We start from the raw sequence: 20,698 nt of genomic DNA, 5'->3' as shown, positions 1-20,698 counted from the left end.
GATATCTGGAGAGGGGATATAGAGGCACTGATTTTCCGTTTCAGATTTTTCCCTTTTCCGTTTCATAATGTTACAAAGTCCGGTTTTTTCCGTTTCAGTATTAAACAAATTCTGTTTTTGTTTCACACACACACACACACACACACACACACACACACACACACACACACACCGCAATTAATTGCTGGTGTAAAATAAATATGCAATGAGGTAAAACATGTCAGTAGTTTGTGTTTATTTTTGGTTTAAATTTAAACACGAATACGCCACGACACAGACTTCGGACATTTTCGGTTTTCTTTACGATATGATCGGGAAAATAATTACAAACGATCACACTATAAACCATTTCCCTTGTATAATTTATTTTGAACAAAGCCTGGCATACAATATGCAATTACTGCATTCCTTTGTGTTTTGGAAAAAAATCGGGAATTCCGTTTCAGATAGGTATTTCCGCGATTCCGTCCACGACTGCGGAAAATCAGTGCCTCTAGGGATACAACCAGCACAGAACAGTTGGAACATGTCCAGGAGACGTGAAACGAACGCACCCCAAGTCTGTGAAATTTGTCGTGACGTAGGCATTGTTGTGCTTCGAGCGACATCTACCGGTGACATCAGAATACTAAATTTCAAAATTATTTCAAGCAATTGGGACATGGGGATTCCCATGGTATTTATCGATATAAAACCTGCTTTTTCACTCCATTTGATAAAAACGTGATCTAAGTGTGTTACAGGTTTGTAGATTAACCAAATTATAATTTATTTTTGCTGGATGGAACTAGGGTGTGCGGCTTTAAACATTATATTCAACTGAAAATCGTATAGTATTCTCTATTTATCAGTGCTCGAGATTAAACATTCTATTCAACTGAAAATCGTATAGTATTCTCTATTTATCAGTGCTCGAGATTAAATATTTTGGGCAGTATCCCAGTTGGATACTAATATTTCAAAATCTGGTATCTTACCTGAGAATTTAGTATCCCACTTACATGAAATTCATAAATAACATCGTAGCAAACTTGGACGACACTGTCACTTAACTTCACCAGTAAATGATCCCGGTGGGATACTGGGTTATTGAAGACTGGTATCCAGAATTAAATTCGGGTATCCCCGGGATATCGGGATACCGTTAATCTCGAACACTGCTGTATATCATGGGTTCGTGGAAACAAAACAAACCTTGATAAATATTATGTTTAAATATTAAAACTGCACCAGAGAATGTCGCTTTCAAACTATAGCATGTTTTAACGATAAACTAGTCAGCTATATTAATAACTAACTAATTGTCATATCATTGGTTTTCAGAATTGTTCTTTTGAAGATTATCAGACGTTAAAACTGACGCTTACTATGTACTTGTTGTTTCTACTACCTCTCGTTGGTAAGTTGTTTATCCCAAATTAATTATCTTTGGTGCTGGTAGATACATATATCTGCAAGAGGAAAATGTAAAATATGTACACTTTTAATACTTAACCAGGCGCGGATTCAGGATGTTTTACTAGAGGGGGGCCAAAACCCTTGTTTTTTAAAATAGAATTTAAAGGTCCTTCATATGTGAACGGGATAAGTTTGCACTTTTTGTGTATTCTGTAATATATATTTTTTGACCAAAAATAGGGGGTCTGGCCCCTTAGAACCCCGCCTGAATCCGCGCCTGATAACTTATAATGTCGGTGTGGTTATGTAATAATCATAGCTTAGGTTTTAATGATCTTTTCGTTCATTTGGCTCTTGGAACATCGAAGTCCAGAGCCCATATTTTCTTAACTGTCTTAACGTTCGGCAATTTCAAAAACTTTAATTTTTACATGTATCATTCTTTACTTTTAAAGCATAGGTGGGGACATTTATGATGCCAGGGGCTGGCATGCATAAATCTCAGCTGAAGATTCACAAACAAATGTGGTCATCGGCCATGCTTGCTGTTAGCGGAACGCGTCGGAACTCGAGAGCGGTTAGGGGACGTAACTCTGCCTAACTTTTCTCGCTAATTTCTAATAGAGGCTATGGCGTGTCATGTTGACGCCATGGTCCACGACGGTTTTACAATATCGTAGCGCTAACATAGTTTTGAAAATCTGTATCTGACCAAGATTTAAAGGCAGATGGATTATTGGTTATTTCTTTTAATGTAGATATTGTGTGTGGGCCTAGCAATTGTTATTTTTGTTACTATTTCCAATATAGTCTAAACACATTGATAAACTGTGCATTTCGTGTAAGTCACACTGATAAACTGTGTATTTCGTGTAAGTCACAATGATAAACTGTGAAAATGTAAAATATGTACACTTTTAATACTTAACCAGGCGCGGATTCAGGATGTTTTACTAGAGAGGGGCCAAAACCCTTGTTGTTTTTTAAAATAGAATTTAAAGGTCCTTCATATGTGAACGGGATATATAGTCTAAACACATTGATAAACTGTGTATTTCGTGTAGGTCTCGGCGTCGTGTCCGGCCTGTCGTCGCCCAAGTATATGTGGTTGTTCAATGCTAACCGAGGAGCTGACGAGATTCGAAGACAGTCATCGCCCGATAGTCCGGATAACAGTCAACTCACTTTCGGCACGGGTCCCTTTGGCGAAAACGACCGATCGGTGGTTTTGGGTGGGTCCACCACCTATATCCAGTCAACGCTCACGGAGACAGCGGATTTTCGACGATTCTCTCTGTGTATGTTTATCTACCCAAAATATTTACCTGGGACGCTATTTGAGTATGACGTAATTTCACAGCAGGATAAGTCTGTTCGTAAACTCAAAGTATCGTTGCTGTTAGATGGCACCTTGGATATCGACATGACCTTCTCTGGTGGACTTACCACGAATTTAAACTCCAACTCCTACAGCATCCTCACGAATGTTTGGCATTTCTTGTGTATAGTCAGGGATGACTCGGCAAACACGCTAAGACTAATAATCGGAAATCAGGTCGTGATCGAACAGTACATCCAAACTTGGAGATTTATCAAGGATTTTCTTCCAGGCACCGTTCGATTTGGAGAATTCTTCGTAGGTCGAATGGCGTGCGTCACGTATTACAACACAGCAGTGACACCTGGCGACAAAAACGATATCAATGACGACTGTGGACTTTCGGGATGTAAGGTTTTATTAACTCAGTATCTCAGTAGTTTCTTTTTGCAATCATATTCTATGAATTATGTATGAGGATTTATTCTATGTAGTTTCAAGTAAATATTACACATCTGGAATACGTTTCACTTGCCTTACAGACAAAACGTACACGTCTTGATTTAATGAAACTAGCTACCTCTAACTAAATATCTCAGTACAGGTTGTTTTATAATCATATTCTATGAATTTTAATTGATAGAGCCGGAGCGTTTCTTCATTTGAAATCATTGGTGTTTCTTTTTGTTTTTGCTGTTTTTGTTGTTGTTGTTGTTGTTGTTGTGGGAGGGGGTTGTTGTTTGGGTTTTTTTTTGGGGGGGGTGGGGTTATGGGGTTTTGGGGTTTGTTTTTCTTTTAATATTCCGTATCAGTGACTCAAAGAAAGACAGATAAACGGAGGGACAGTTAAAGTTTGTTTTGTTTAATGACACCACTAGAGCACATTGATTTATTCATCACCGGCTATTTAGCATATAGTAATAGAAAGAAAACCCGCTACATCCCACAGACAGGATAGCACATACCACATCCTTGGACATACCAGTCGTGGTCCACTGGCTAGCACGAGAAATAGCCCAATGGGCCCACTGACAGGGAACGATCACAGACCGACCGCGCATCAGGCGTGCGCTTTACCACTGGGCTACGTCCCGCCTAACCCGAGTACTCTGACAGTAAGAGAGCTAGACGGACAACTGGACAGTTATCAACACTCTCTAACCCGAGTACTCTGACAGTAAGAGAGCTAGACGGACAACTGGACAGTTATCAACGCTCTCTAACCCGAGTACTCTGACAGTAAGAGAGCTAGACGGACAACTGGACAGTTATCAACGCTCTCTAACCCGAGTACTCTGACAGTAAGAGAGCTAGACGGACAACTGGACAGTTATCAACGCTCTCTAACCCGAGTACGCTGACAGTAAGAGAGCTAGACGGACAACTGGACAGTTATCAACGCTCTCTAACCCGAGTACTACGACAGTAAGAGAGCTAGACGGACAACTGGACAGTTATCAACGCTCTCTAACCCGAGTACTACGACAGTAAGAGAGCTAGACGGACAACTGGACAGTTATCAACGCTCTCTAACCCGAGTACTACGACAGTAAGAGAGCTAGACGGACAACTGGACAGTTATCAACGCTCTCTAACCCGAGTACTACGACAGTAAGAGAGCTAGACGGACAACTGGACAGTTATCAACGCTCTCTAACCCGAGTACTCTTGACAGTAAGAGAGCTAGACGGACAACTGGACAGTTATCAACGCTCTCTAACCCGAGTACTCTGACAGTAAGAGAGCTAGACGGACAACTGGACAGTTATCAACGCTCTCTAACCCGAGTACTCTGACAGTAAGAGAGCTAGACGGACAACTGGACAGTTATCAACGCTCTCTAACCCGAGTACTCTGACAGTAAGAGAGCTAGACGGACAACTGGACAGTTATCAACGCTTCAACGCTCTCTAACCCGAGTACTCTGACAGTAAGAGAGCTAGACGGACAACTGGACAGTTATCAACGCTCTCTAACACGAGTACTCTGACAGTAAGAGAGCTAGACGGACAACTGGACAGTTATCAACGCTCTCTAACACGAGTACTCTGACAGTAAGAGAGCTAGACGGACAACTGGACAGTTATCAACGCTCTCTAACCCGAGTACTCTGACAGTAAGAGAGCTAGACGGACAACTGGACAGTTATCAACGCTCTCTAACCCGAGTACTCTTGACAGTAAGAGAGCTAGACGGACAACTGGACAGTTATCAACGCTCTCTAACCCGAGTACTCTGACAGTAAGAGAGCTAGACGGACAACTGGACAGTTATCAACGCTCTCTAACCCGAGTACTCTTGACAGTAAGAGAGCTAGACGGACAACTGGACAGTTATCAACGCTCTCTAACCCGAGTACTCTGACAGTAAGAGAGCTAGACGGACAACTGGACAGTTATCAACGCTCTCTAACACGAGTACTCTGACAGTAAGAGAGCTAGACGGACAACTGGACAGTTATCAACGCTCTCTAACACGAGTACTCTGACAGTAAGAGAGCTAGACGGACAACTGGACAGTTATCAACGCTCTCTAACACGAGTACTCTGACAGTAAGAGAGCTAGACGGACAACTGGACAGTTATCAACGCTCTCTAACCCGAGTACTCTTGACAGTAAGAGAGCTAGACGGACAACTGGACAGTTATCAACGCTCTCTAACCCGAGTACTCTGACAGTAAGAGAGCTAGACGGACAACTGGACAGTTATCAACGCTCTCTAACCCGAGTACTCTTGACAGTAAGAGAGCTAGACGGACAACTGGACAGTTATCAACGCTCTCTAACACGAGTACTCTGACAGTAAGAGAGCTAGACGGACAACTGGACAGTTATCAACGCTCTCTAACACGAGTACTCTGACAGTAAGAGAGCTAGACGGACAACTGGACAGTTATCAACGCTCTCTAACCCGAGTACTCTGACAGTAAGAGAGCTAGACGGACAACTGGACAGTTATCAACGCTTTCTAACCGTCAGAGACCAATCTTTATCAAGTCTGCGCAATCGCTGCCGGACAAACGGTAGTCAAAGACTCCCGCTCTAATACAAAAATCCTATGTTTGACGTTAATTTCCTTTACATCGATCATTTTCGAGTTCCTTGATTTAAAGAAAAAATCACATATTAATCACTAATACACACACTACATGAAGAAAACTGTCTAGTTAAACGGAGTTAGAGCAGACCATGTCCTCTCTTATACTATTGTCACCGTGTAACATTTACAACTATATCCAAATGTAATGTATATATTTAGCTGTGTGTGTACGATTCAATTACTTGTTATCGTGTCACCTGCATTTATTCAATAACTTAGTTTTTAGTTAATTAGGGGATAGCAATCAAACCAATGAGTGTGAAAGTAAATCACAGCAATCCAGCGAACATTGTATTCAGTATCGCGTCGCGATTCGCTACGCAAGTTTCAGAGATTGCTACACAATTTTACATGTAGTTACTGATCAATTTTCAACTGACTAGAAATATCGCTAATCAAGATTTTGAGAAAAAAAAAATGTTCCCTGCAATCCAGGGCACCTTTCCACGAAGCGATCTTAGCCCTAAGATCACCATAACTGCACAGCTAATATATGCACTTAAGGTGATCTTACGGCTAAGATCGCTTCGTGGAAAGGTGCCCTGAACATTATGGATTATTTTAAATATTGCCTCCAGCGTAACAGCTAATGACTATAGCCCATGATAATTATGTGTCATCAAACGTATCTTATAAATAGTAGTTTTTCTATACATGAAAGGGAGACCCAAGGAGAACAGCTCTTAGTCGCAATGTCAACTCTATCGGGAGACTTATGTGTCATTTACCCAAGAGCTGAAACCTATATATTATCTATATTATCGCGTTGTTAACACTGGGTCTTGTTGGAAAGGAATATAAGAACTTATGACGTCTGTTATTTAGTTCACATTGCGACCCCCCCCCCCCCCCCCCCACACACACACACACACACGCATACACACACTCGGGGCAATCTTTTTCTAAGGGGGAATATCCCGACCTCTCACAAAACGTCGCTCGCCATAGTCTAGACATATGCCCACCCTTTCTTCTTGCACAATTTTCTGCGCAAAAGTTTGTTTTATTTAACGACGCCACTAGAGCACATTGATTTTTTATCTTATCATCGGCTATTGGACGTCAAACATATGGTCATTCTGACACTGTTTTTAGAGGAAACCCGCTGTCGCCACATAGGCTACTCTTTTCACGACAGGCAGCAAGGGATCTTTTATTTGCGCTTCCCACAGGCAGGATAGCACAAACCATGGCCTTTGTTGAACCAGTTATGGATCACTGGTCGGTGCAAGTGGTTTACACCTACCCATTGAGCCTTGCGGTGCACTCACTCAGGGTTTGGAGTCGGTATCTCGATTAAAAATCCCATGCCTCGACTGGGATCCGAACCCAGTACCTACCAGCCTGTAGACCGATGCCCTGCCACGACGCCACCGAGGCCGGTCTAATTTTCTGCGCACGCGCCCGTTTTAAGTGTGTTCAGATGTCCTTCACCTAACATCCCTTTTCTCGGTGATCTGAGCGTCACTGAGGTAGTTCGTGTGTTGTTGACACGGACAATTGAATCTGTTCACTAACCAATCCATTCATTTGACTTGATATCGATTTGAGGTCACTGGTACACGAAAAATGTTGCGGTTATTGTTAGTGTTGAGTGCAGTTAATTGTGGATTTGTTTATAATCGTTACAGTCATTAGGTCAAATATTATCAGAAACTAAAATCATAATAAAAATTAATAGTTTCAATTATATAACTTCGCCAAGAGTTTAATAACATTGTATATTTATTGTCGATTTCAACGAATCGGAAGGAGTTTGTTGAGTACAAGTTATAACTATAATTACTCTATTTGACATTTCTAATTATAGAACAAACACGAAACAATCTGATGTCCATATTATCCTGTTGTGTTGTGTTGTGGAAATATCCCATCAATACTAACCCGATTATCGACTCTTCCGTAAACACGTTATATGGGTCAGGTCATTTACACCAAGGTGCTTAATGGTAAGAGTACAGGAGGAAATGAGAGATGATGTATTTTAGACACAGATCATATCTGCAAGCTGGTGTATTTCTCAAAGATAATATTTGCAGATATATATTTCTAAAATATTGGATATCGCCTCTGATGCCATATTATTTTACAGTATAATCTTAATGATTAATTGATAAACTAAACAACATCCGGTCGGGCCAATGTTCGATGTGCACTCAACTTTTGATAGAACAGTTAATACTATCAGTCCTGCCATTAATTTTGTTTTCGCCTGTGGCGATATTAATTGTGTTAGAGGGCCGTGTGCAGTTCCAATATGCACTTAGCCCAGTTGGGCACCTTGTTACGTAATACCTTCGCGCGACCGTGCATCCCAATATGCACTTAGTTCAGGTGTGGAGGCCATGTAGCCAGTAGTTACGTAATACATCTGCGAGTGCGGTTTCGACGACCGTGATTTTGGCGACTAGGCGTCAGTAAGTCTGGCGATCTAAGAAAAATATGCCGGCGTGGTCGCTGTGGAAATATCACTTAATAGGGGGAGGACCGCGTTGTACCCCCAGGCAATATTCGGATTTTTATGATAAATAGCTAGGGTTTAAAGATATCGGGGAGAAACATATTGGAAGGCTTCCAGGGAACGTTCGTCCGTTTGGACTTGGTAAATATCATTTCTGCTCTGTTGTATAACCTTGATGTGATTGATGTGACTTTAAATATTTTAATACTGTATTATACCAATATTATTTAGACGGTGCTGCCGATCATCTGACGCAGTATACTGTAGGCTCACTGTTCTAAATAATTATTAAGGCTTAGCCAGTAAATATAATGTGTTGAGTGCGTCGTTAAATAAAACATTTCCTTCCTTCCTTAAGAAAACTACATAACGAATGTGTTTTGTATATATTTTATATTGTATATGTTGATATACACGGTGATAAGAAGGTGTATAGAAGGGTGCATGGTGATGGATGGAGAGATCGACAGAGAGACAGACAAGAAGATTAATAAGTGTATTTATAAATTGAACATGATAATTTTTAACGTTCATGCACGTATGAAGCACAGAACCGCTTTATACACTGTATAAACGGCGTAGTGAATAACCAACCAACCAACCAAACTATGAATAATAATTTTATCCATATAAAATACTATGAAATAACAATCGAACTGTTTCTTCGGAAAATTAATACACGGAATAAGGGAAATCCCCATTCGGCTTTTCCCGTCAGTAATAAGGGAATTCTCATTCTTTCATACTTTAAGACAAACACTTTTAAACAATAAATAACTTTGACTCATTCAACATTAATGACGAAAGAATAAACAGTCATTGTATTAATCTGAAATAAAGAAAATAGCTGAAACGATCTCTTTTGTTTTCTAAGCATTGCCGAAATGAGTGTAAAATTTTGATTCATGCAGTTATGAATGTCGGTTTTCTAAGTCATATGATATTATTTAGACCAGTCCAAACATTTATAACAAAAGAGTATTTGCAGATTAGAACTATAGTTATTCGTCTGTTCTCTTTATTTTGTATTCAGCATCAACACCTAGCGTCGTCTGCTCTCACGTGTGGCCACTGAACGACGCTGTGTTTGGTTTTGAGGTGAAGAACACCCAGAAACCCACACTTCCGGAGAACTCGGCATGCATGCGCATTGGAGAATCTTGTCCGTCCTTAACAAACGGATCGGTGTATCTCGACGGAGGAGTGACGTCGTTCCTAGAAACCACTTTGCCGCTCATCTCTTTACAGCGAGACTTCAGCATAGCGTTTTTCCTCAAGCCTCTCTCCCCGCTAACCGGAACCCTGATTCATTTCCTGTACCCCAGAGAGTACACGGGTATCAGGGAGCTGCACTTGACAGCACGAGACGGAAACCTGAAGGTGGCTTTGGCATATTCGAAGGAACTGGAATCCTGTGGCGTGGCCACAAAAGCTAATGCATTCTTGGTAAATGTTTGGTATTACGTTGGACTTCAGCGAAAAGACAGCGAGGTCAAGATGACAGTCAGAAACATCAATAGCGGGTTATCAGCTGACGTCATACTAACAGACACGTGTAACGTAGCTGTGTCAGATCCGGTTGAAACTGGTGAGTTCCGGATTGGCGATGACCTTGAAGGAGGAAACACCTTTAGAGGCTTGTTTTCTTGTCTGGAGGTATTTGACGGTATAACAGACAACACTGACGCAACACTCATTGGCCAATGTTCATCTCCTGACACATCATCTGTCCCACCATTTAGTAAGTGCATGTAATGTGCTAGACTAAACCATTTGTTATGGCATTTGTTGAATTGACAATCGATTATTACTTTATAATTTAATATTTTCACATTTTTAATATTCTGATGGAAACAAATAAGGGATCACAACAACAACAAGAGAGAGTGACTGCAACAAAAACATCCACCCACAGTGTTGGCAAGTTGACAGTGTTGCCGACATACAACCTCATATTACTGACATTACTAGCATTCAACCTGACATTACTTACATAAAACCTCACATTACTGACATTCAACTTAACATTGCTGATATTCAATCTCACATTACTGACATTCAACTTCACATTGCTGACATTCAATCTCACATTACTGACATTCAATCTCATATCACTGGCATTCAATCTCACAGTACTGACATTCAACCTCACATTGCTGACATTTAACCTCACATTGCTGACATTCAATCTCATATTACTGGCATTCAACCTCACATTGCCAACATTCCATCTCATATTATCGACATTCAATCTCACATTACTGGCATTCAATCTCACATTACTGACATTCAATCACATATCACTGGCATTCAATCTCACATTACTGGCATTCAATCTCACATTACTGACATTCAATCTTACATTTCTGACATTCAATCTCATATCACTGATATTCAATCACACTGACATTCAATCTCAAATCACTGACATTCGGTCTTATATCACTGACATTCAATCTCACATTACTAACATTCAACCTCATATTACTGACATTCAATGTTATATCACTGACATTCAATCTCACATTACTGACATTCAATGTTATATCACTGACATTCAACCTCACATTACTGACATTCAATGTTATATCACTGACATTCAATCTCACATTACTGACATTCAATCACTGACATTCAATCTCACGTTACTGACATTCAGTCTCATATCACTGGCATTCAATCTCACATGATTGACATTCAATCTCACACTACTGACATTCAACCTCACATTACTGACATTCAATGTCACATTATCAACATTCAATCTCTTATCACTGGCATTCAATATCACATTACTGACATTCAACCTCACATTACTGACATCCAGTCTCATATCACTGGCATTCAATCTCACACTATTGACATTCATCTCACATTATGGACATTCAATCTCATATTATTTATATTCAAGCTCACATTACACATACACTGACATTCAATCTCATATCACTGACTTTCAATTCCACTGACATTCAATCTCATATCACTGACTTTCAATTCCACTGACATTCAATCTCATATCACTGACTTTCAATTCCACTGACATTCAATCTCATATCACTGACTTTCAATTCCACTGACATTCAATCTCATATCACTGACTTTCAATTCCACTGACATTCAATCTCATATCACTGACTTTCAATTCCACTGACATTCAATCTCATCTCACTGATATTCAATTTCACATTCACATTACATCTTTGTACTTTATACACACATTACGATAATTGTGATCGAAATTTGGTCTACAATAGCAAAAGTTCCCTATTTCTTTCTCTTAGTATATTTAGATTCTCATCTAGGTCTTTCAAATTGTAATTACAGTAACCGACACTAGTGTGTATGCTCTATACACACGTGATAAAGTTGTCTCAGTAATTGTGCGGTGTTTTCAAACACTGTTTCCAAGAACTGACAGCAATGGATCAGGTTTTAATTTTGTAACAAACCTTTTCCTTTAGAATCTACCTTGTGTAGTCTACGTGTTTGAGTGATAACTATTGAGTACGTTTACACAGATATGATGACCGATATACACATACATATGATGAAGCGATATATATAAATTGATGAAAAGATATATTTAATCTTGTGTGCCCCACCTTCACATTTACTAGGGCTTGTTTTCCTGTCATTACAGATATTGTTGCTAGGGGCTTGATCGACAGTGCTTATGATATTACTTTTTATATTTTCAGAAATTGGCAACTGTCCAGAAATGCAGCCTCTAAAAAATAACTACTTAAGAAAATTCCAAAACGTCCTTCCAGTCGCAAGCGAGACCCCAGTGACGTCACAGGTTGTATCATCAGTTCGCGACTGCGCATGGGCGTGTTTGAGGGAAAGGAACTGCCGATCGTTGTCGACACAAAGACTGTTGCCAGCTAGTTACCTGTGTCAGACGTATGACTTCGTGACCGCGGGTAGCGGTCTAGTCCAGCAGTCGGAAACAAACTACTACGTCATTTCATCGTAACAACGTTTATCTCGGTCGGTCGTATATCATAATGACTTATCAAGGGTGAATTTCTTTTCAGACAATGACTTTGGATAGGGCCCAAAGGGACCGTAAATTCTTCTCACTATAGTTGGTCAATTTTGTTTTTGTATAAGATCAGTATGGATGAAAGGCATTGTGGAAACAAATCAGGAAATTTTACTATTGGTGATCGGGTAGGCCTACTGACCTTGGCCCAAAACATTTCTCCAATTAAAAAGAAAGAGAAATTAGACCTCAAATGACGTAATCAAGTGCATTTTGCATTATACTTGCGAATTATGTTTACAATAATAATGTCAAATACTTTTTTTTTAATTCAACGAAACTGTTGTGTTCCGTGACTTCTTCGGGAAGAGTTCCAAAATTCAAAAATGAAAATTGCCAATTGTTGACATCGTGGTTCAATTTAATCGTTTTTGGTGAGTCAATAGTTTGGTATTCAATTATATCAAATAAAAATTCAAGCACGCTTGTTGTCGATACGTTTGACTTAGGCAAGGCATTGTACCCAAAACAAGATAATAAATACTGCAATTAGTGATCTTTAAAAAAAAAAAAAAAATGGAACCAGAAAAAATAAGTCTTAAAATAGAACCTCTAAGGTGGATTCGCAATTCCTCACAACAGAATCGAGATTGATTTAACAGGTCCAAATTCTCAAATAGTCTGGGGGCCCAACGAGTCTATCCCGACTAAAGAGGCACCATAAGGGTTCAATCAATATGTAAAAGCAACCATGGAAACTAAAAATACACCTAAAAACAACAACAATATAATTTAATACTATAATAATTTATTTAAAACACGTAAAAAGACAACACAAAGGACATCAATATTTTCCATTTCTGTTTTGAGTAAACAACAGGCAAACATATACTTTAGTTCAGGCCCCAATGTCAGTAAACATGGGACGCCTAGTTTTGCACGTAAACGTAAATCTACGACTAAACTTCTGTTTTTATTTCTGTTATACGGGCGGGACGTAGCCCAGTTTTAAAGCGTTCGCTTGATGCGCGGTCGGTCTGGGAGATCGATCCTAGTCGGTGGGCCCATTGGGCTATTTCTCGCTTCAGCCAGTGCACCACGACTGGTATATCAAAAGCCGTGGTATGCGTTATCCTGTCTGTGGGATTGTGCATATAAAAGATCCCTTGCTGCTAATCGAAAAGAGTAGCCCATGAAGTGGCGACAGCGGGTTTCCTCTCTCAATATCTGTGAGTTCCTTAATCATATGTCCAACGCCATATAACCGTAAATAAAATGTGCTGAGTGCGTCGTTAAATAAAACATTTCCTTTCCTTATTACTCTTATAGTACAATAATTATAATTTGAAATACACATATTTCATTTCATTTGGTCCTTAAAATGCTCCATTTTCCGTAATGGTGTAATTTTCTTCGTGAAATAGATGCCAAACACTTGTAAATATATGTCCGGTATAACTGGTAGTCGCAGACGTAAACTTACGATGTTTTGTGAGATTGGCCCCTGGTCTTCATTTGTTATTTCTTTTCCGAATAACAGATGTTGTTTGAGGCGGTACTATCACTCTGGCATCAGTTGACGCGGGGAAATCTAGTCTCTGCAATCATCAACTCTCGTCAATTTTTGTAAGCAAACTATTTCGATACGGAAATAACCGAGAAGTTACATGATGGTTTAGAATGTGTGCAAAGCATCAGGTAGAAGATAACAGTAATTTGTGAATTTTCAACTGAGATTTATACATGTCAGCCACGGGCATTCTAAATGCCCACCTATGGTTTACAAATAACGATACAGGTATTTTTAGTTTCAAGAAAATTACTACTTGGGTAATAATTATGAAGAGGACTCATTTTAAATATATTGAGTTAAATTTTTTAGTTACATTCCAAAATGTGTCCCCAAACTCCATGATTTTGGGTGCATTTTTGACAATATATTTACCCGTACAAATCACAGGGAGTTGGCGGATATGACGCATATATTTATGGAAACTGTTTATCAAACCTTACAAAAATCCTCATTTGAATAAAGATTTACCTATTAAATTTTTCACAAAATTAGCTTGTTTAAAAATGACTCAAATTGATCGTGCTCCTTTTGCCACAAGAAAAACCCGGTGTATGAATACCAAGCCTCATCACAGCTAAACCGTCAGCACTGCTGGTGGTCTAGACTGCAAAGAGGAACATTTTAGGGCAATCTGATTAAAATTAGCTCTACTGGTCTACCAGTAGATATAACAGCATTGCGTGGACTCCCATGTCCAGGTGACATTTCATCTATAAATAACAATTTAAATATCGACCAATTACACTCCGCCTTTTATAGCGTTATTCGGGAGCATACAAATTCTAAAAATATTGGGCGAGACTATTTATGCAATAGGCGAACTTTTTGGTCTATTTCAGCATTAAAAAACAGGGGGAAAAGTGCAGTAATAAATTCTGGATTGTATACTAGTATAAACAGATTTTATGGCTATACCATCACGGGGTTTTTTTTCGTCTTGAAACGAATTTTATATAAAATTTTATATTGAAATTAGTTTCCGGCATACTTCGTAATTCACCCGAATCATTTCGTATACCCTCGGTATAATCCCGAATGTTTTCAAATTCTAATAGTAATAGTAATTAACAAGTGGAGCTAATTTTAATTACATTGATTTTAGGGGGTCAGGTCATGCTGCCCAGCAAATTGCATTAAACATAAAATGTTTGGAGCAAGAAGGTTTCGATTTCAACCACACCCACACACCCTCCCCCTGCAACTCCACCGAAATACTGTTGATTAATGTTACGGAACTACCTTATATAAAAGTAATAGATATGCGCCTCATTTTCTATGTGATTAGGTGGGGATTTTCCTTCTAGAAATGATGAATGCGGTGTAGAACTCATAAGCAATAAATATTACTGTTATAATGTTATACTCTGGTAAAACAATATCAAAGTACATTCTTCGGCCTTTGATATACCAGTCTTGCTGCACTAGCTGGAATGAGAAATGGCCCGATGGGCCCACCAACAGGAATCAATCCTAGAGCGACTTTGCATCAAGCGAGCGCTTTACACATACACGTCACGGTCCAGAGAGAGAGAGAGAGAGAGAGAGAGAGAGAGAGAGAGAGAGAGAGAGAGAGAGAGAGAGAGAGAGAGAGAGAGAGAGAGAGAGAGAGAGAGAGAGAGAGAGAGAGAGAGAGAGGGAGAGGAGGGAGGGAGGGAGGGATGGAGAGATAGGGGGACATAGGCGTACGGGCTCCCATTTTTGTCGGGGGGGTCAGACTTGTTTCTGACTGAATTAAACAAAAATGACCAAATCTGGATAACATTTATTCATATTAGCATTGTTGTCAAATAGCAATATAGGGTTACAAACGAATTACTGCGCATATTTACATGATTTACATAATTATGCGGGTAGAATGATGGAAATACATGGTAAGAAGGCATCAGATTAGCACATTTTGACCGATTATCTCTATCGTTTTTGCCCGAATTTGAGGATTTGCTCCAGCACATGGGGGAGTTGCCTTATGGATAGTAGCATGACATCTCCCCGTTCTGCCTGGAAGCCGGTACTGGGATGTGAACCCAGCACGTATTAGTCTTGTTGCATCGAATCTTAAAGTAGTCATTTATTTATTTATTCAAAAAAAAATTCAACGTTATTATAGGCACACGCACAAGCTATTCGATCTGTTAGTTGCTAATTGTTAGTCTTCATAAGAAATCAGTCGATATATGTTTCATCTCTCAAATGAGCTGTGCACTCGGGACTGGGACAGGAGTTAACACTTACACAATAAACTGCTCTCGATCCATCAAAGTACACCTGTTAAAAATGGGGATTTATTGTGAAATGAATGATTACTAAGAAACAATTTTGAATGTATAGAGACATTAACTGTTGGAATTTTTTCTTTGAAATTCCCGAGTGGTACGTTTGTCGGGCATATGCGTCAATGTTCGTAACCATTCGGTGTCCTTTACGACGACTTCCAAAACTCTACCAAAACAAATCCTGCTGCAAATTTATATTTTTTGAGGAAAGCATGTAATGTATTCGTCCATAGTATGGTCTACGTCAGTTATTCGTTCGATTGACAATGGAATTAAACTGATTAGTCCAAAGAAGAGTTTCTTTTCTCTCTGTAGAATCTTGCCCTCCCACTCGGGATACTTGACCTGGTGTAGACTGCTGTCCGCGCTCAGCGTCTGTTTCATGTCTCGTACCGTCTCCATGATCGACGTCTTCATCTCCCTCTGACTCTTCGACTCACACAACCTGTGAACCAGCGATAGCGGGTAACATATGTTTTCTTCCATATTGGCGAAGAATCGTCGTAACTCTTCCACGGTGTTCGTAAAGAGGTCGATCACCTGAAACCCGACTAAGGTACGACTGGTTCCCTTGGCGATCTTGACGCACGTGTTGAATTCCTTCAGCGTTTTTAGTTCTGTCTTGTTTTCCGGCAGTAGTTTCTTGACGAGCGACACGAAGTCGCCGAGGTTTTGCTCGAAGTCGTTCTCAGCATCTCTCAGACTGAGGATGTCCTCGTTCAGAATTCTCTGGTAGTTCTTAATTCTCTTCAGATGGGAGATGTCGTTAGCTGAAAATACACATTGTGCTTGTAGTGATTTTTTTTCTCGCTTTTTTTTTTTTACATTTCCGGGTTCGAAACAGGTAGGAAAATATGGCCTGCTATTACTTTTCAAAAATAGCAGGCCAAAAACAATTATGTTTGTTAAGAAAAATATATCTACCTGCTAGAAATAAGGGAGTACGGTGTGAAGGAAGGTTTGGGATAGTGTGTGAAAAATTGGCACGTCTGACATGTGGTTTTGAGCATTGTGAGATCCAAAATAACTGAACCACACAAGCTAAATACCAAATTACATTACTTTAAAAATATTACTTGATATTTTTTTTGCGGGGGGGGGGGGGGGGGGGGGGGGGGAGGTTTTAGCAGGTTACCACTAGGTATAAAAAAACCAAAGTATATAATGATGGGATTCGAACAAATGTATTAGACCTATTATTATAGTTTTTGACATTCTGTGTCTCACCACATAGGTTACTCATACACAGTAGCCATAAGGCATCTTTTATATGTACTTTATACCACAGACAGGGACGTATCACCGCTGAGCACTAGTTGGAACACAATCCTTGTGGGTCCACCGAGGGATTTCATCCTATGATTTATCGCACCTTAAACAAGCGCTCTAAAACTGATCTATATGTTCTTCATCTTTGCACACACACGCGTGCGCGCGCGCACACACCCACACACGCACGCACACATACGCACGCACACACACACACCGCCCCGTGCCCAATATGTGCACAGAAACCTGGAAAGTGCAGTTAAAATAAATATAGTTTGTTTTGTTTAATGTCACCACTAGACCACATTGATTTATTAATCATCAACTATTGGATATCAAACATTTAGTAATTGTGACATAATAGTCTCAGAGGAAACCCGTAAACATTTTCCATTAATGGCAATGGATCTTTTATAGCAAATACGGATAGCAAATACGACGGTCCTTGATATACTAGTCGTGGTGCACTGCCTGGAACTAGTAATAGCCTGATGGGTCTACCGATGGGTATCGACCCTAGACCGACCGCGCATCAGGCTACATTCACACACACACACACACACACACACACACACAGAGAGAGAGAGAGAGAGAGGGGGGGGGGCTCTAAAACTAAGTCCAGAACTAACGAAATGTGTCGAGTGAAAGTCGATCCATGCCCCCCCTCTCCCCCAGCCCCATGCACAATATGCGCACTGAAAACTTGAAAGACCAGAATCTTACGAAATTTGTCGAGTGATATTCGATCCATGCCTCTCTCCAACAGCTCCATCTTGGAATCGTTGTACTCGTCTTCCCACAGTTTGGCGCGAATTGTCACGCGCTTTGCTTCCATGGCCTTGAGAAGAGCGCCATCTATGAGAATGTCTTGGAACATTGGAGACAGCTTGTTGTTAACGTGCAATTCCCACAGACTATTAATAGCATCTATGTCATCAAAAGTCACAACTAGAATAAGACCTGAAACAGATAAATGGCAGATTTAGTTTTCTCTATATAGGTTATATTAGACCATATTATCGTTTCGCATTTTACTCTATTGTCTTCGCGTGCGTATTAAACATGAATGTGTACCAAAGCGCATTTTTCATTTGTCTTCTGCTACCGTAATGTAGCACTGTGTGATTTCTTATTCGTAAGCTGTCCGTAACATGATCAAATACACAGACGCAAGTGGAATCGCATGGACAGAATTTACTCCACTTATTTGCATAGTACTTTATTACGGACTACATATTACGGGTTGCAGACAAATGGAATTTGCGTCTTAGCTGAGCATCCATCTGTACGTGACAATATGTCTCCATCTGCATGACAGCAAAACGGCGTCCGTGTCCGTCCGTAAAACATCATTTAAATGGAACTCATCAATGGATATTTCTCAACATATTCTCTATATATTCGATTTGTTTCCGGAGACGGACACGAACCACGGACCACACACGATTGGATATGCCCGGCTTAATCTGGTTCATATAAGTTAATGTTTCCTGACGGATCCATTCCCAGTCTGGAGCTCCACGCGGTAAGACGTGTTTGTTTCGCTTGTGCACACTGCACATGCTTTCGTGTGCTCGACTTGGGGGTCCTTCATTTCGTTGTTTTTGTCAGCGAAATGAAGTTTTCTACTGGGATGTATGCGGCCATTGGAACTGATTGAACGCTGGAACGCTTCTCGTTTCGACAGCCTGCACCACCAGGTTGGATTCTTTTTTAGCGAGATTCCTTGCCTCCACGTCATTTCTCCGTCTGACTGTCGACTTGTTTTTTTCGTGACTCGTGTGACGGCCATTCTGCAGAACGCCACGGTTGTTCGCGTTTAGTCTCTACATGTCCGAGCCTGTCCTAACAGCACTGGAAGATTGACCGCCACACTCTAAGAAGAAATAGGAAGCGGGGTCGGCCCCTACTACTCTTTTTCTAGACTTTACCTTGCTTTATAGTGATACCATCTCGTATCCTCCGGAGTCGGGCCCGTCCGCACCACTATACCAACACATGACGACTGGACTATACCCTAGACTCGTTCAGACGGATCCGGCTTCTCAAGATTTGTATTTCAGCACAGCACTACACCTTCAACGTCTATCGACTGTCAATCTAGGGGTTATCTTGACGGGATGCAACCCATCTCGACCCTTTAAGCTGTGCACCCAAACGGTCTTAACGAGGCCACTCACGTGGACATATCGATCGGACTTTAAACTTTTAGATTTTCGTTCAAAATTTTATGTCGAAATTACTTCTTTTTTTAAAATATTATTAAATAGTCCGATCCTCTCTTCTTTCCCTTATTTAATTTTGGACTGTCCTTCTAAAATACTCCAAATTATATAAATATTCGGCCGAGCAGTCAATTCTTTTTATTTTTGGCTTGTAACCTTTTTCTTTTGTTTATTTATTTTATTAACTTTTTTACTAATTGCTGTTTTCAAAATTCTGCCCATTTTCAACAACCTTCCCCTCCCCCTCCCTCCATCCCGAGTCAGGCCACCGATCTTATCGGAGGTCGGACTCGCAATGGGCGTGTTCGAAACCCTAGTGGTATATGGGCACGTTAAACTAGTTATCATCATCACCTGACGGATCGACTGAAGATTGATTCATTGATTGATTGCAAACAGTTTATTGTATATAACGCGCGCACGCAAGCATGAACGCAAGCCTATAAAGAAATGCGTTTCAGGTTAAAGGGAAAGGGTAGTAGGTCACAGTTTTTCTTTTTCTTTCTTCTTTTCTGAGCAGTTGAAATTGTATGTACATGTATGTACCATTTTCACCTATATATTAGTAAAAACAAAAGAGAATTAAAAAAAAAAACATAATAAAATAATAATAATAATAATAATACTGTATCGAAACAAATCCAGGCATTTTTTGTTTCCAGCTAGGGTCGAGTTCCCTGTAACACACACATGCACATGTTTTTCTTAAAGGGACATTCCTGAGTTTGCTGCAATTTTAAAGATGTTATCGACTAACAGAGACTTTTTAACAATTGTAATTGCATATCAAATATATATTGCTGCATAAAATATTAGTGGCCGTATATTAAACGTGTTTCTGATCGTTCTAATATTTGTACTAGGTTAATTTTCATTTCATTTCCTAAAAAAAAAATCCAGTTTTGATTTTTTACACATATTAAGACCACCAGAACATACTTTGAATATACAGACACTGATATTCTAAACAAGAAAATATATGTAATATGTAAATTTAATCGTAGAAATATTTTATTAGTCAGAAACATCTTACAATGCAGCAAACTCGGGAATGTCCCTTTAAGGAATTACGAGGATTTGTCCTAATGACAAT

General features: G+C 39.8%; 1 protein-coding gene across 2 annotated transcripts in view; it reads right to left on the bottom strand.

Moving 5' to 3' along the window:
- Positions 1 to 15,566: 15,566 nt before the first annotated feature.
- The window catches only part of LOC121377288, a 36,184-nt gene continuing 31,052 nt past the window's right edge, over positions 15,567 to 20,698 (bottom strand). For both annotated transcript variants that reach the window (XM_041505224.1, XM_041505226.1), the window contains 2 exons: positions 18,104 to 18,340; positions 15,567 to 16,881 (listed from right to left, as the gene is read on the bottom strand). In XM_041505224.1, coding sequence (XP_041361158.1) covers positions 16,304 to 16,881; positions 18,104 to 18,340 — 815 coding nt within the window. In that variant the 3' untranslated portion in view covers positions 15,567 to 16,303. The remainder of the gene's footprint in view (positions 16,882 to 18,103; positions 18,341 to 20,698) is intronic.

Source organism: Gigantopelta aegis, chromosome 7 (genome assembly GCF_016097555.1).
Source record: "Gigantopelta aegis isolate Gae_Host chromosome 7, Gae_host_genome, whole genome shotgun sequence".
In the NCBI taxonomy this organism is placed as follows: Eukaryota; Metazoa; Mollusca; class Gastropoda; order Neomphalida; family Peltospiridae; genus Gigantopelta; species Gigantopelta aegis.
Note: the sequence above shows the minus strand (reverse complement) of the source record. Positions and strands in the feature narration are given on the sequence as shown.